Source organism: Podarcis raffonei, chromosome 1, assembly GCF_027172205.1.
Source record: "Podarcis raffonei isolate rPodRaf1 chromosome 1, rPodRaf1.pri, whole genome shotgun sequence".
NCBI classification, from domain to species: Eukaryota; Metazoa; Chordata; class Lepidosauria; order Squamata; family Lacertidae; genus Podarcis; species Podarcis raffonei.
This window is the reverse complement of record NC_070602.1, coordinates 82,188,522-82,205,209: the sequence shown is the minus strand read 5'-3', so window position 1 is coordinate 82,205,209 and position 16,688 is coordinate 82,188,522. Positions and strand designations below refer to the sequence as shown.

The following is a 16,688-nucleotide window of genomic DNA, read 5'->3' as shown; positions in this document are numbered from 1 at the left end:
TGCCCTGAGCTACCAAATGGGCACTGGGCTGTGGACACGTGGGCAGCAAGGTGAACTACTTCCTCCCTTCATCCCCCATCAGACACAGTGAGCATCCATCAGCTTCCCATCCTTTTAGTAGACAGGCAGGCAGCTGTGGGAGCCATGGGCATCGGAGGAAGAAAGATGAATCAGTAATATGGAGATTGGAATTGAGAGATCATTTGAAAATAGAAATAGACCAGTGGGGAAAAGATGAAGGAAACCATGCTGAGGAACAGAATAAAAACTGAAATTAGAAAAGAGGAGAGACTCAGGCAAAGGCACAGCCTGGAGGGAGTTGGACCAGGGGCAGATTTGGGGGAGTGTGACTAGTTCTGTTGTACTGGGTGTGGAGTTTTAGGGGCGCTGTTGAGGACACCACAACTAGGATTTACAATGGAGTGCCTCTGGTTGGATCGTTAAAAATTGTCCTCCATTTTTGTTTAGGGTTATAAGAGAAAGAATGATGATGATGATGATTTATTACTTATACCCACCCACATGAGAATGTGAATGAGCATTAACTCTAGTTTAGTTTTAGTTCAGATACTGATAGACAAACTACATGAAAGTTTATGTTTGTCTTCTGTCTCTAATATACAGGTTCTTCTTTTTAAAAAGGCAAATGGCACTGGGTGGGTGATAATTATTGGAACTTAAGCAGCTGTGGAGAAACAATTTTAACCATATCCTCCCCTGCTGATTCCTTGGGGAGTCTTCTGATGTTTTTGGAATGCTGCACCCATTAACATTTTTTTTTTACTAGATAACACCAAGCAGATAACACCAGGTTAGGAAAACATTTCAACAGCTCTGCTTAGTTGGCCACGTGCCCTGAGAGGAAAGAGGGCAGGGACCCAAAAGAGCCACCTCAGCACTACTCTCCTGCCCACATGGCTGATCAGTTCACTCACATGAGCCGCATGACTTTGCCCACTCCATTAATATGCCCAGCCAGTTAAGGAACCTCACAAACTGCAGTCACAGCAAATACTAGCTTCCTGCATGTGGTCATAGGGACCCTTGGACTTCCTGCCTCATAGGCTGGCATAAACATTGCTTCACTTGGGTATCCAGCTCAAAGAACAGGCACTGCAAAGGGCTCCCTGTTTGCAGCTGATCATAAATAAAATCTGTATCAGATAACAGGGCTAGATTGAATATTGACACCTCACTGCTGTAGGCTCACTAACCTCCCATCCCAGAAACTGTCCTCCCCACAATTTGGCATGATCACCAGGGGTTTGATTGGTTCGATTCACAGCTAAAATGTACTTGGGCAGAAGTGCTGTGTATAATCAGCATGTTCTGCAGTGAGTTTCATATATGAATTATGTGCCGTGTGAAGAATCATTTTATTTTGTCTGCCCTAAATCACCTGCCAGTCATTTCCATTGATAACTACACCACACCCAGTTATTTTATGGTGCAAGAGAGGGGGAAGCGTCATTGTCTCCCTGTTCTCCTGTCACTATCAACTGATAGGGAGTTTAGAACAACCTGTCATCTTCCCTGAAACATCGGCTCAGGCCCTTGTTTGTGAAGGGTGAACTGTGTGCATTTCATGGATGCACCAAGTTCCCCACACAAGTGAAGTATATGGGCATTTCAGATTTTATTTCAGGTAATATTGACTCAAGAAGCACATCACTTCTATTCCCCATCCTCAAGGTGGAGAAATTAGATTGGTTTTGAAGCCCTGAGTGGTAGAAGGCTCAGTGGTTTCAGTGTGAAAACTGCTACAAATTCAAATGCAGCTAGGTAAAAAAATGTCAAAATTTCCATCTTAAAAAAAAAGTCCAGGAGCTCGTTATACCTGTTGCCCACAGCCTAGCCAATCTGTGTCCAGCACATGCCTGCACACTTGCTATGCAGCTAGTTCTGTACACAGCCCAAATAGAAGTCAGAGCTGCCAGATGAAAAACTGCAGCTGCCACAGTCTCAATGAGTCTTACGAATAGGCCCTCCAAGCCATGGACAGCTGCTAGTTACCGTACTTTTCTAATACTTCCTGCTCATCCTGTGAGTCCCTATCTATCCCCAGTCAGCCTGCTCTCCCCTTCACTGCTTCAGTCAAACTTTTTTAAATTTGAGGAGACGAAGGAACTGTCTTTCAGAAACTGAACACGTCAATGCAAACTAAAAATGTGCATGCATGTGTACTCGGTTACATATCCTGTTCATTTATTACATAAGAGGGAGGCTGATGTTTTGTATGCAGCAGTCTGCAGAGGCCTCATGCAAAAACTAGCAAAAGTTTTGACCTTCCTCCTTTGGGTATAACCTCCCCCTTGACAGGAGCAGCAAGCTGTTTATTAGAGTTATGTGAAGATTAGTATTAAGTCAAGAGGAACTTCTCAGTACTCATATGGAGGCAGTCTGGGCTGTTAAAGATAACAGGCATTTTATCATTCTAGCTGTCTGACAGCATGCACAAGAGCATGGGTGGAAGATAAGGAAAGAATCAGGCAGGAGGGAGGGATAGAAATGTGCATAGAAGTGAATTTCTGACCATCACAGTTCCTTTCTGCCCAGCATATGCCAAGTGTTTGGGACTCCACCCATCCCACCTAAAAAAGGGACTGGAAGAACAGACAGTAAGAGTGGCCTGAACCACTTCAGACTACAGGTAGGCATCACATTTTAGATGATAAATAAATGTTGGGGGATTTTTGTGCAGATTTGTGTCTGCTTTGCTCCTCTTTTGGTGATGCAATGTGAGTAGTCACCCTAGGACCCACCCTCCAGAACACTTCAGTCCCTGAATCAAGTTTCAGAGAGTGAACTTACTTCAGTCTAGGATTACTCACTCTTAATCTATAAAGGATTTTAAGTGTTGCATTGCAGGGTGGAATTCAGCAGGTTCCAATTCTCACATCTTCTTAGGGCTGTGGTGGTGGAAGAGTTCACTGCTGCCCAGTTTCTCCCCACTACATGACTATTAAAGGCAGGAGAGCTCTTTAATGGCAGGCGCTAGCAATCCTGCTTCAGTTCCACAGAAAAGGCAGAGAGCTCCAAGCAGGGAAAACGAGCACAGGTTGTGCCCCAACACTTACATGGCAAGCAGACGTGCTGCTGTGGTACCAAAGCGATCAAAGATGTAGCCTGTTGGGAAGGTCATGAAGTTGTTCATGAAGGAGCCAATGGTGAAGATGAGGGAAAACTGCTCATCCTGAGCACTGCAGTCTGCAAAGGGACAGAGAATTCAGATATGGTCCCTAATGCAATTCAGTCCCCTAAGCACATATTTACTGTGTGCAGAGCTCAGACTCAACTTCCTTTAGATTTTTATCTACTGTATGTCTCCCAGCCTAACACACCCTGTCCCACATGCAAAGCAAACCCCTAGCACCATATTGTTCATAGCCAGTACCCAGTTTCCAAAAGGAGAGGTGCCAGGATCAAACCCTCCTGATGAAAGTTTCACAGCTTCTCATTTGACAGCCCTTAACCTCAGATTCCTTAAGTGCTGGCAATGGTTGCAGTTACTTAAATGTTTTGAAAGGGCACCCTGCGGGTACTTAAAAATACTCACTTTATTACTATGGTTGAGCCCTGGCACTGAAAGCCTGGCATGTCCTGGGGAGCATTTGGTGTTGCATTAGACTGAACCTACATCAGTGCTCCCCTTCCAGCCTTCAGTTCAGGACATGGAAACAGCAACTTTCCCTCCACATCCCGAAATGTTCCCTGTTCTGTTCCTTGAACTTTTTGCAGTCTACCCATTCACAAAATGTAACGCAAGAATTATTTACAAGCAAGTGTACCAGCCTGCGGTGTGGAGTGCTTGCTAAGGAGCACATCTGTTAAGGCAGAATGGGCTCCAGCTGCCACTCAGTATGTTACACTGAATTCCTTTTTTCAGATGAACCAAACCTGCCATTCCAAGCCACAAAGCCTGCATGAGAGGAGCACGGTAGGAAAGTTTGTATCCCTGCAATGAGGTGCTCACATCACAGTGAGAAAACCTACAAAATGAGTGCTGTACTCACATTGGCATCACTCGGGATGATGTACAGACCACACCAGCCAGTCTCCAATGGTACTTCTGAACCAGCATGAATGTCTCAACACATTCAGGAGTTCAGGGGCAGGGAACCTGTGACCTTTTGTGGACTCCAGCTCCCATCATCCCTCTCCATTGGCCATGGTGTCTGGGACTGATGGGAGTGAGGAGTCCAACAACTTCTGGAGCACCTCACCTCTGCCATAATTCATACACTCTCACACCCACTCTCTGTGCAGTTCCCAACCAACTCCCTATGTCAGACCTGCTCAACATGTGACCCACCAAGCTGAATGCAGACCACCAGCTACGCATGGTTATCTGCCGCAGGCTTGGTAAATCTCCTTGGTTTCTGCTGCCTGCAAAAGCAGGGTTATCAAGCATCTGGCATTTCACAATACATGAACAACAGTCTGCATTTGGCTTGGTGGGATTACAAGTTGTGCAGTCCTGCCCATACAGCTGTTTGTGACTCCCAACTAGCCCAGTATGTGTATAAACTCAGAATTTCCCTTTGGAAGCAGACCCCCACCATCTGATCTTACCTGTGACATTGCTTGTTTGATTGGCAGCTGCAGACATACACAGATCCTCAAAGTATTGCATATCCTTGAGGACGTACACCAGGGAGGCCCATCCAAAAATGACACCTGCAAAGCACATGCATTCCACTAGACCTGAGAGTAGCGTGGCCAGACGTTTGGCCATGCTTGAGCCCCGATGCTCCATGGCACTTCCCTGTTGATCCTGAGGAAATTCCTTTTCTGATCCTGCAACCAAAGAGAAAATGTAGTCAATGAAATACGTGGAAAACTAAGCAGGGAGTATCCAAGTTGCTCAGTAGCAAGCAGCTGCTTCTGCAGTGAAATGTATAACAGCATGCATGAGTTTATAAGGGGAGGCTGGCTGAAGATGCTGGACCTAGTAGAGAGGCAAAGGGGGAAATGAGGAAGCAGATTAGTGGTAATATCATAAGACTATGAGCAAGGACCAAGCAAGCTCTCTACATCTACAACACAAGGAAACAATATAAGAATGTGTAAAATGGACACAGAATAGGCTTGTGAATAGCTACAGTGATACTTGGGTTTTGGCAAAGCACCCTATTTTTAAAAAGAGTGCTTGCAATAATAAAGAGAATTTAAAGCTCAGGCTGCTTACAAAAAACAGTTGGGAAGTTCAGTTATGAAGCTTTCAAGGACAACTAGCTTATGGGCAGATGCAGAACAACTTGGCACTGCCATTCTCTATTGATCTGTTGTGAGAAAGCCCTAGCTGCACCTCAGGAGCACAGAAACGAGACCAAACTCGCCTAGCAAGTCAGAGGATAAAGATAGCTAAACTTACAGGGTTTCATGCACTGATATTGGAAGAATCTGGTGACTTGGGACTGGTGCATGTTGCTGAGTGCACCCAGTTCCTTTGAACACATTGCCTCTCTTCAATGTAACTATATTGCAATGGAGTTGGGTAAAATCTCTGAAGAGTACTCCATGACATTATAGGGTTCTCCTTTATGTAACTTTGTCTCCTTTACCTTGCAGTGGGACAATTCACTCCCAGTGACCTTCAAGGGGGTAGGGTTTATACCCTACTTCCCACATCAAACACTCAAGCAACCCTACACCGCACCATGCCACACCATGCCATACAAGCCCTCTTGCGGCAATGACTTTGCTGCAGGATTTCTCCAGGTCTCTGGTTTGTGGTGGTAGGGAAAGCCCTCTGTGCTATTGCAACAAGACTGAGCTGCTGCTACATTGGCTTGAAGTATACTAGTTAACAACAATGTTTTAATAAATGTTACATTTCATTTAAACAAAAAAAAATATGATAGCTTGGCTTTCATAGAAAAGGTCAACAAAGCTGTATCTGGGAGGGGTGGGGTGGAATCTGCTTGTTTTTTTTCTTTTACTACAGATTCCACCAAAATGTGTCTCTCACACACTTTTCTACAGAAAGGAAAGCTGGTGAGTGATTAACAGGGTGAGGTGGGAAGTCCTTGATCAAATCTCTCCCTGGCCAAGAAAGTGTCGTATTTTTCGCTCTATAAGACGCACCAGACCACAAGATGCACCTAGTTTTTGGAGGAGGAAAACAAGAAAAAAAAATATTCTGAATTTCAGAAGCCAGAACAGCAAGAGGGATCGCTGTGCTGTAAAAGCAGCAATCCCTCTTGCTGTTCTGGCTTCTGGGATAGCTGTGCAGCCAGCATTCGCTCCATAAGACGCACACACATTTCCCTTTACTTTTTAGGAGGGAAAAAGTGAATCTTATACAGCAAAAAATATGGTACTTCTTTGCCTTAGGCACCCTGTTGTTTTTCAGAGCCAAACAAGATGGGACATTTGACATGTACTTAATCCCTGCCATGGAAGATTATAATTTTTTAAAGAAAAATGGGCAGCACATGGGGGCTGCGTGAAATTGGCACCAAGGTATCAAGGGGGCAGGGTTTTGATCCTTTGCCTCACCGTAATCACAATCTTCCCCCTTGCATATTTACAGTGGGAAGAAGTTAGCACCAAGGGCCTCTGATCAAGGGCAGACATTGGTAATATGGCACCCTGGGCAAGGACAAGATTCCACCCCCGCCACCCAAATATGCCTTATTTTCACAATAATTTCTTTTGGTGACTGTACCCATAATGTTTGCACACTCCCCAGCTTGGCACCCCATGTAGAGAAAACCATCTGCAGCACCCTAAATCTGGCAGTGCTCTGATCAGATCAGGATCACAGTGTGGGGGGTAAGCTTCAAGTCTCCCTCCACACCATGGTTCCAATTATAAATAAACGTTGCATTATATCCTTGCTAAATTTCATGATAGAACAGCAGCAGCCACACACCCTAAAAGCCACTTCGTGCATTACCCTTACACTGTAAGAACCTGCATGTCAGAAAAAGCATGTGTTGACATCACATGTGGCTACTGCACAAACACATTTCACTGCCTGTCCACACACAGCTTCACAGTACTTATACATGAAGCAAAATAAACATGTATACAATCACTGTCTGCAGTGATGTACACCCAAGCTTCACACTTTTCCCTACACACACACAAGTCCTTAATACGAAAGAATTAATTCAACATTGGACAACACAGCCACACTTTTCTAATGGTATCTGATATGGAATATGCTTTTGAGTTTTGAATCCACACCCTGTACAGTTCAAGCAAGCAAAGACAAGTCATTGTAACAAAATAATAATAATGCATTTTTATAGTGCCATCAGGGTATTCTTCACTTAACAGAGAGAGACCCCTGCCCTGAGAAGCTTACAGTTTACATTTAGACTATTGGCAGCAGGAGAGATTACAGAGAGATGGAAAAGTGTAACAAGGGTAAGAAGGCATGAAAGATGAGCTTGTGCAGTTACACGTGATAATTGATTGCACATATGATCATTGCTAAACAGGAATGCACCCTCTCAAACTCCCTCCAACATTCACAGATTCACATCCTGCCATCTGTTTAACTTAAGACACCCAACTTTCTGTCAATCACCTATCCTCCTGCTTGACATGTGCCTATGCCACCAGTTATCCCCTCACTTATCTATATTTCTACCATCCTCCTATCTTTTGCTGGCAAGCTCATCACCATGGTATTTCTTCAGTGCTGTATAATAAGCAGAGAGATAGGTTTGGTCTTTGGTTATTATGGTGGGTTGCATATGGAGAGAGAAAGTAAGTGTGTGTGTGTGTGGATGTGGGGCATGTTGCATTGTATAACCTTCATAGCTGCAGCTTTGTCTGTGAATCATTAATCACACATTCTTTTAATAAAAGCCTGTTCCCTCTCAGCTGTGGGTGGTGGTAAATGTTAAAAATAATGTTCCACATTTCTGGTGCCCGTTCAATCCAAGCCCTATCAACATGTTCCACCTAAATTAACTACCCAAGCTGAGCTTTAATGACTGGTAAATAAACTGCATCACATCTCAATCACTTAGAAGAGAACTGGGACCCAGCTCCACAGGGCTAGACCTAGTTTGATCCAGGTACTCTCTGCTCAAATAGAGACTCAGGCTTCTTCTACTATAAACATTGGGACCATGCTGAGTAGGATGTGAGGGAGGAGTACCAGAGCAACAGACTCCCTTTGGAATACTGATCTCACTATAGGGTGTCTCAAGTCAGGAGGATATTGTCAAAAGCTAAATAAAAACCCAAGGATGAATTATTCTACTGGAAACATATAGTAAACAGACTAGTAGAGAGCTAGTAAGCATCACTTCCTTTCACTTATCAGTTCATCAACCCAAATCAAAACATCTTACACATTGCCTGCCCTTTATTTGTCTTGTTTTCTTCTCACACCACTCAGCAGTTGGACTCGAAAAGCCAAAGTAGGGCAATATTTATTCATTTATTTATTGTTAAAACTATGTGCCACTTTTCACCACATGGGTCTCAAAGTGGCTTATAATAAAATATACAATGTACAACATTAAAAACATAATTAAACCGCCAATAAACAAAAATTAAAGATTTTTGACCAGGAGTCCAAACTCAGCAGGGGCAGTGCCCCAGATGTGGGAGGGAGTGCCATAGAGTTGGGCCCACAACACTGAAGGCATGGCCCTTCATTGGCATGTCATGCTTCTGGCCCATAGGGAACCACTAATAGTGCTCCCCCCCCCACAATGACCTTAGTGACCAACTTGGGTATGCAGGGTAAGGTTGGCCTTAATATACCTTGGGCCTAAGTTATTCAGCTATTTGTACACTAGTACAAGAACCCTGTTTAATTTGACCCAGTTGCAGACAGGAAGCCAGGGCGGATCTTTTTAACACCAGCGCCATGTGTTGGCAGTACAGTGGTACCTCGGGTTAAGTACTTAATTTGTTCCGGAGGTTCGTTCTTAACCTGAAACTGTTCTTAACCTGAAGCACCACTTTAGCTAATGGGGCCTCCTGCTGCGGCTGCGCTGCCACTGCACGATTTCTGTTCTCATCCTGAAGCAAAGTTCTTAACCCAAGGTACTATTTATGGGTTAGCAGAGTCTGTAACCTGAAGCATATGTAACCTGAAGCGTATGTAACCCGAAGTACCACTGTAGTCTGTTCCTGCCACCAAACTACTGTTGACTGCAGCATTCTGCACCAGCTGAAGCTTCCAGACCAGACACTAAGGCAGCCCCACATACAGCATGTTACAATAATCAAGTATTGAGGCTACCAGTGCATAAACCAGAGAGATCAGGTTATCCCTATCCAGGCATGACCATAACTGACATACCAGGCAAAGTTGATAAAAGGCACTTCTAGCTACAGAGGCAACCTGAGCCTCAAGGGACAATACTGACTCAAAGAGTACCCCCAAAGTATGGACCTGTTTGTTTAGAGGGGGTGCAACCCCACCCATGACAGGAAGCTAGCCTTTTGCCTGGATGTGAGAACTGTTCTCCCACAAGGCCTCTGTCTTCACAAGGTTCAGACTCATCTTATTGGCCTCATTCAGTCCACCACTCTTTCACAGCCTCTCCTGAGTCAGATGTAATGGAGAAACAGAGCTTGGCATCCCCAGCATACTGATGAGACCTTGCCCCAAAACCACCATTCCCAATGGCTTCATATAGATGTTGGACAGCACTGGGGAGAACAGAGTGCCCTCCAGGACTGTATACTGCCATGGGGCTGAGAAGCAGTCTCCCCATCATGCTGCTTTCTGGACATGACCCTGCAAGTAAGAACAGAACCACTGTAGAACAGTGCCCCCAATAACCAGCCTGCAGAACCAGGCCAGGTGAATCACTTGCTGAGAGATGCAGCAAAAGAGGCGGGGTTGCAGTCCCCTACCTTTTTCTTGATAAAGGTCATCCATCAAAGCAACAAAGGCTGGTTCAGTCCCAAACTCAGATGTGAAACCAGACTGAAATGAATCTAGATCATTTGTCTCCTCCAGAAGTAGCTGCAGCGGCTCCACCACTGCCCTCGCCACCATCTAGAAAAATGCAGTGTTAGCAACTGGCCAATGGCTGTTGCATTCCATTGGGTCCAAGGTTGGCTTTGTAAAGAGTGGACACACTATAGACTCTTTGAGGATGGGGATGGGAAGCAATGTTTTTATTTGGACTTGCTGCCTTTCTCCCACTCCTGCTAAATTGCTTCCTCCAGATTCTTGCTTAATCTCATTTCTTCCACTACCATGCCACCACACACCTCGATACCTCTCTGCATTCCTCAGTTATACTTATTACCCACTCAAGTCTATCTAGCAAGGACTCTTTTTACTCTCTGATCACCTCCCTTCACTTTCCTGAGTCATTCTCAATCTCCCAAACACGTATCTCTGCTCCTTCATGCCTCACAGCATCTGGTTCCCCTTAGAATCATTCAGACATTTTCAAAACTTCCTCATATTTTCCCCATAAACATCTTACCCTTGGCTAAGCTCTCATGGGCTGGACACCTGCCAGAGAGTGAAGAGGCGCAAGAGATGCTGCTGACCTGCATATGCGCCGCATGTCTCAGAAGTGACATGGTTTTCCACAAGCCACTCTCAGACAAGACCCGAAAGACACACAGCTGCCTCCAGAGAGTGAGAGCTTTGCCAATGAAGGCAGGTCCAGTCAGCAGAATAATGAACAACAGGAAGCAGACACTGGACTGGGACCACATGCAACTTAAGAGAATGCCCAGAGTCTCTCTCCTCCCTTATGTCTCCTCCCTCCTTCCCTAGAGGAAGGAAACAAATGTTGAAAGAGGAGATCCTCTGGTGGAAGAAGTCAACGTTACCTCTCAGTCAGACAAACGATGGCACTTGTGATGGGTACACTGCCACATATTCACCACACATTCATGCATAAGCTGCTGCCCCAGATCTCTCCCTTACTCAGTTTCTACCCAGATATTTCACACAGCATTGGCTTTTTCCTGTGAGATACCAGGACACTTCATGGGAAGCTGAGGTACACAGCAACTTCCTCACCCATAAAATAAATTAAATACATGTGGTGCACTTCACAAGTGATGAAATGCACATTTTGATCTATGCTGGAATTTATCTCTGCAAAAGAAGAATATTTCACCACATAAAATGACCCCAGACCTTCCTGTAGTGCAGGTCTTCTTAAGTGTGACCCAGCATTTGGTGCTCAAACTGTGTGAAAGGGGTGCCAAAACCTCTAGCTTACAAATGTAACACCTTCCTTAAAGCTTATGGCTCAATATCTTGTTCCCCAAAATGCTGACCTTTTTCTCAGAAAATTGAAAAACCCTGAACTCTGGGCTTACTTTGAACAAGAGCTTGATTCTGCAATGGTTGGCAAAAGTGTAGAACTCTAGAGTTGCTAGGGGCAACATTTTACAGATGAAATTACACATTGCTGAAAGCTCTACTCCGGATCTACGGCTTTTGTTGTTGTTGTTGTTGTTGTTTTTATGATGATGATGATGATGATGATGATGATTATGATTATGATTACAGTGGTACCTCGGGTTACATACGCTTCAGGTTACAGACTCCGCTAACCCAGAAATAGTACCTCGGGAGAAGAACTTTGCTTCAGGATGAGAACAGAAATTGTGCTCTAGTGGCGCGGCAGCAGCAGGAGGCCCCATTAGCTAAAGTGGTGCTTCAGGTTAAGAACAGTTTCAGGTTAAGAACGGACCTCCGGAATGAATTAAGTACTTAACACGAGGTACCACTGTATTATTATTATTATTATATTTCTTAGTTGCTTTATCTTGGCCAGGGCAACCCAAAGCAACATACAACCAACTCTACAAGAGCCTCTCTGATTCAAAAATCAGCAGGGTGTTGGATTGTTTGGTTAAAAATATCAACAGTTCAAAAATGTACCTTAAGCAGCTGCAATGTGTGTATGTAAAATAGCACAGGACCTTGGTGAACACATGCATGCTTTGACATCAGCGGAGGGCAACTTATGGCTCTTGGCATAAGCACCATGCAGGTGGCAAGGAGGAGGAAAAGGAGGGGAAAGGAGGGAAAGAGAAAGGAGTGGCAGGAAGAAAGAAAAGGGGCAGCTCCAGCTTCACACAGATTTGAATACTAACCCACCCACCATTGGTTTGCAGAGCCTCCCCCCACTGAATGTGGACCCTCAACAGATTTTTTTAAAAAAGGATTCACCACCCTAATTTACATGGATGTATGCTAGAGGCAAGATGCGTCCGCCCTCCTCCCCCATTTCTGCAGACCTGGAGTAGGCAGCTGAAACTCAAAAGGATGGCATATCTAGGAACTCCCCCTAACAAAGTTCAAATAAGGCATTTCCCCAACAAAACAAAAATAGGCACTTACCAGGGGCTAGAACAGAATGAGAGGCAGTTGGCATGTATGCAGAGGTGCTCTGAGCAGGTTCAGAATGCCTTCTGCTCAACAGAGCTAACGCCCCGCAAATCTAACAACAGCCAAAACTTTCTCCTGGCTTTGCTGCTTCTCCACACCCTTCCCTTAGGTCTACAATATGCGGAGTAGACAAATTCTCCATTCCTATCTACCCAGACCCAGAAGTCTGCAATCCCTCTGGCTCCTTATCTCAGCCACTTGACTAGGCTAGCAACCCGTTATGTAATGATGGGCTGGGCCAGCCCCAGCACTTGACAGAGAATCATAAATGGGCAACAAATTAGATACTTAATCTATTATGGTATTTTATTTTATTTTGTGCCGGGGAGTGGGGCAGGGAGAAGTACAGTGGTACCTCAGGTTACAGGCGCTTCAGGTTACAGACTCCGCTAACCCAGAAATAATGCCACCGGTTAAGAACATTGCTTCAGGATGAGAACAGAAATCGCATGGTGGCGGTGCGGCGACGGTGGGAGGCCCCATTAGCTAAAGTGGTACCTCAGGTTAAGAACAGTTTCAGGTTAAAGAACAGACCTCCGGAACGAATTCAGTATTTAACCTGAGGTACCATTGTACTTGTGGGATTTTCTGCTGCAGGTGCCAAAATAATTCAACCAACCTTGAATACTAGGCACCTTGACTTGGGAGAGGGGTGCTGTTTTGCCACTCTGTCTGCCTCAGGCAGCAAAATGCCTTGGTCAGACACTGTGGCCCACAAAAGATCCCACAGGCAGAAGGGAACCTCTTGCGGAAATTCCTCCAGTTTCATTTACAAGGCTATGATCTTAATAGCATTTGCCTTAGAGGTCACCAGTGAATTACTGCTGGATGCGCCCCTTTAGCTTCCTGCTATTTCTCTTGGGATTGTTTAAATTAAAATGAGATGTCAAGCTCAAATGGGTTGGAGGGCTCAGCTCTCCACATAGCAGATGCACAAGGGCACAGCTACATATATTTTCCCATAGACAAAAGAATTATAGCTGTGCCCTTGTACATCTGCTAGTCAGTACTACATGAATTCACCTCCATTAGATGACAAGTTTGAAATAATTTAAAAAGGTTTGATGCCCTACCCTATGGTTTTGTGGGTACTTTGTAGAAACATGTCACACAATGTGCCCTTAAGGTACATTCCCTGAAACATTTGCAGAAGGATAGATACAGAGGTTAGTGAATTTTGAATAAAACCAGTATATTTTTTGCATTTTTAATTGATTTTCAAATATAATGTAAAATCAAAACTGAAGGAATGAACAAAACTAGTCTTTGAGGCTTTACAAAGTCCTAGATTCTTTACTGCTCAATTTGCCCTAAAGTCACAAAGCAAAAAATTGGTTAGGATTTAGGTGGATGAGTTCCTCCCAAAAGCAGTGCAACTGGAAGTGAAAGGAGAGACCTGGTAAAATTCATACCTTGACTGGCAGCTAGAACTGCAAGTCACAGAATCCCTCCCCTACTTCCTGCCTCTTTTGTGTCTGGTGTTTTCAGTTAATAAAGAAGTAGGACAAGGTTACAAAATTTATATTTTAAGAACACCTTAGGAGACTTCCCAAGATTCTAACACGGTTCCAGAGCTTCGGAGCTAGGCAGCTACACCCTAGACTGCCTTGGATCCAAGCTATTTTGGATTCCAAAGTGGTCCAGGTGTCTCAGAGATGAAGATCTGCAAACTCTGCCTTTTCCACAGAAACTACATACTATCTCGACTGTTCACAGCACTGGGACTTCAAGAAGTAGGACTGTATTAACATGGTGTGTGATGGGCATCCTAACCCTCTTACAGAGGAGTTTCCAAAGGAGACATAATGATGACCAAATAAAGTTTTAAGTCAATCTACCAAGGTAATGAATTAAAAAACACTGAATTTGTGTACACAGTCTTTAGTGCTTTACTGTGAACTATCGTAACGGAGACTACATAGTGTGGGTGTGTGGAGGAGGGGAACAATGCAACCCTTCACTCTGTAAGGCAAGTGTGAGTAACCTTTGGCCCTCTAGACATTGCTAAGCTACAACTCCCAAGCATGGCCAATGGACAGGGATAATGGGAGTTGTACTTCAGCAACTCCTGGCAGACCAAAGGTTCACCACGTCTACACCATATAGTGAAGGGCCAGTTAATCTTTTGTGCCTGTGAGTGTGGATCCAGCTCACCATTTATTTTCCATGATCTGCTCTTCGTTGTCACACAGACCTACTTAAAAGGAGTGACAGCTACCATCAAGGCCACTTTGTTGCAACCCAGTCATGAAAATTCTCCAGATATTCTCTTTTGCCCTCACAGAACACAATTACTGCTCGCCCCCTCCAAGAGGGGGGCAGGGTTTGCGACACCGCGCAGCGGTTCCCGGGACCAGGGTGCCATCCACCTTGGCTACAGGGTTGCCATCTCCCCGTCCCCATCTCAGCGGGTCAATGGGCTGCAGGCTGGGGGTGGGGCGAGGGTCGGAAAAAGGCCTCACTTTGTTTTCTTTCCAGGTTCACCCACCCACCCCCAAAATATAGCACGGTCTTCTTTTGCAGGCTAACCTCTTGCTTCCTAGGTCAGCGGGCGCTGCTATAGTTGTAAGATGGTTGCTGTGTTCAGAACTGGGAAGGAATTTCCCTGCATTGGCAGGTTTTGCCTTCCCCGTAGCAATTTGTCACAACTTTGGCGGTTTGGGGCCTTGGTCGGTATTCTATAGTCTATCTTTGAGATGCGGGTAGCATCTGCATGCATCCCCATGCGGCGGCGTCAGCAGGATCCATGAAAGGGTTGCTTGCAGGAGTCACTGGCACTAGAGCAGCAGCATACAGTCAAACTCCCAGCTTCGGCGAAGTGGGAGGGCACACTGTGTAAGTTCACGCTTTACAGTCCCCTCCCACAACACCTGACTGCCCTGCACATCCTCAGCCTATGAGAGGGATACCTTCCAAGGCCTAAGCCAAGGTTCCTACACCTGAAATTCGATAAAGTTGTGGCCTAATTTAAGCCCACACATTGTTGTCATGTCTCATTCCTGGCAGGTAGGCTCCAGTGACAGGGTTTAGTGCGTGGGCTCGCAACATAACCCAGACTGCAAGCATCACAAACTAGATAACAAAAAGTCAAGGGGTTAGGCTGCTTCATATCTGCAACTTAGAACTTAATGCATATATCTTCCACTAAATAAATATGCAGCAAGATGCCCACTCTACTTTCCCACCCATATCTCCACACCAACAATTCCAGGATATTTGCATTTTCCTGATTACTACACAGGTGGTGCAATCCCTTCTGCCTTAAGAGCCCTACAGAGAATGGTACACGTGCATCAGTTTACCAAGCAACAGTATGTTTAGACTTAACAGTTTTGTCATGGAAATGAGGGACAGAAGACAGCCCACTTTGGTTGCACTTGGAGCTTTTCTGTACAAACCACATCACTCTCCTAGTACACAGTAAGAATTACAGTTGTAACATGCCAATTAACCTAAACCTGGGGAAAACTTACATGCACCTCAGAAGACCACTAGCCTCTCTTCAAAGCTGGAGATGTACCTACGTTGCTTTGTGTCTTCCATTGCGCTGCATGTTCCACCATCTGGATGTCTTAGGCCCGGCATGTCCAAAGTCCGTTTGGGGGGCTTAATCTGGCCTGCTGGTCGGTTTAATCCAGCCCCAGCCCCTGTGGCAGTTTATTTCCTGGGGTAAAATCCTTAAAAAAGCTCAACTACTTTGGTCGGCTCTCACACATGTTCACTTCATCAAATCTGGCCCTCTTTGAAAAAAGTTTGCCCCCCCCCCGCCGTCTTAGCTGAACTCCCGCATGTGTGCCATTAAGTAAATCTCATGGGGGGGGGCATGTGTGTGTCTTCCAAGCCATTAGTGCTGCTCCCACTCCAAGCTGCAAGAAGCAGGGACAAGCACCTTCTGCTACCGCTTACAGTTAGAAAGACCTTTTAATTCCTAACGAGACTTTGCACCTTACACTTGTTTATTTAACTTCCTTAATGGACCCTTAATGGAGGTACATTATTGCAAGGGCTTGTGAAAAGTCCACTTAATTATGCCAAAGGAGTTGCTTTCCAGCACTAAAGATTAACTTTGGCCCAGAACTATCACTCTTTCCATATGCCTGGATTTCCCTTTCCCACTGCACTGATTGTGTGTCATTATTGACACCGACTATGCCACCATTTGTAGGTCACACTTTCTAAAATCATTATGATTCCCTCAGTAATTTTTCTGTTAACCTTTCCGTCACATCAGGATTTTTTACAACTGTGCACCTGACATGGCAGAGTGATGCTGGCACTTTGGTCCAGGGTGGTTTAATTTACCACAGTTTAGGGACAGACAACACATATATCTGAG

The 16,688-nt window shown here is 45.0% G+C and overlaps 1 protein-coding gene across 8 annotated transcripts in view; it reads right to left on the bottom strand.

The window, feature by feature from the left end:
* SLC43A3 (solute carrier family 43 member 3) overlaps positions 1-16,688 on the bottom strand; it is a 46,678-nt gene that overhangs the window by 14,289 nt on the left and 15,701 nt on the right. For 3 of the 8 annotated variants that reach the window (XM_053398477.1, XM_053398486.1, XM_053398494.1), the window contains 2 exons: positions 4,573-4,797; positions 3,078-3,207 (listed from right to left, as the gene is read on the bottom strand). In XM_053398477.1, the coding sequence (XP_053254452.1) occupies positions 3,078-3,207; positions 4,573-4,756 (314 nt within the window). In that variant the 5' untranslated portion in view covers positions 4,757-4,797. Of the gene's footprint in view, positions 1-3,077; positions 3,208-4,572; positions 4,798-9,837; positions 9,983-10,421; positions 10,524-12,304; positions 12,455-15,825; positions 16,237-16,688 lie in introns of those variants that run through there. The other 5 variants (XM_053398450.1, XM_053398460.1, XM_053398504.1 and 2 more) reach the window with 5 other exon arrangements.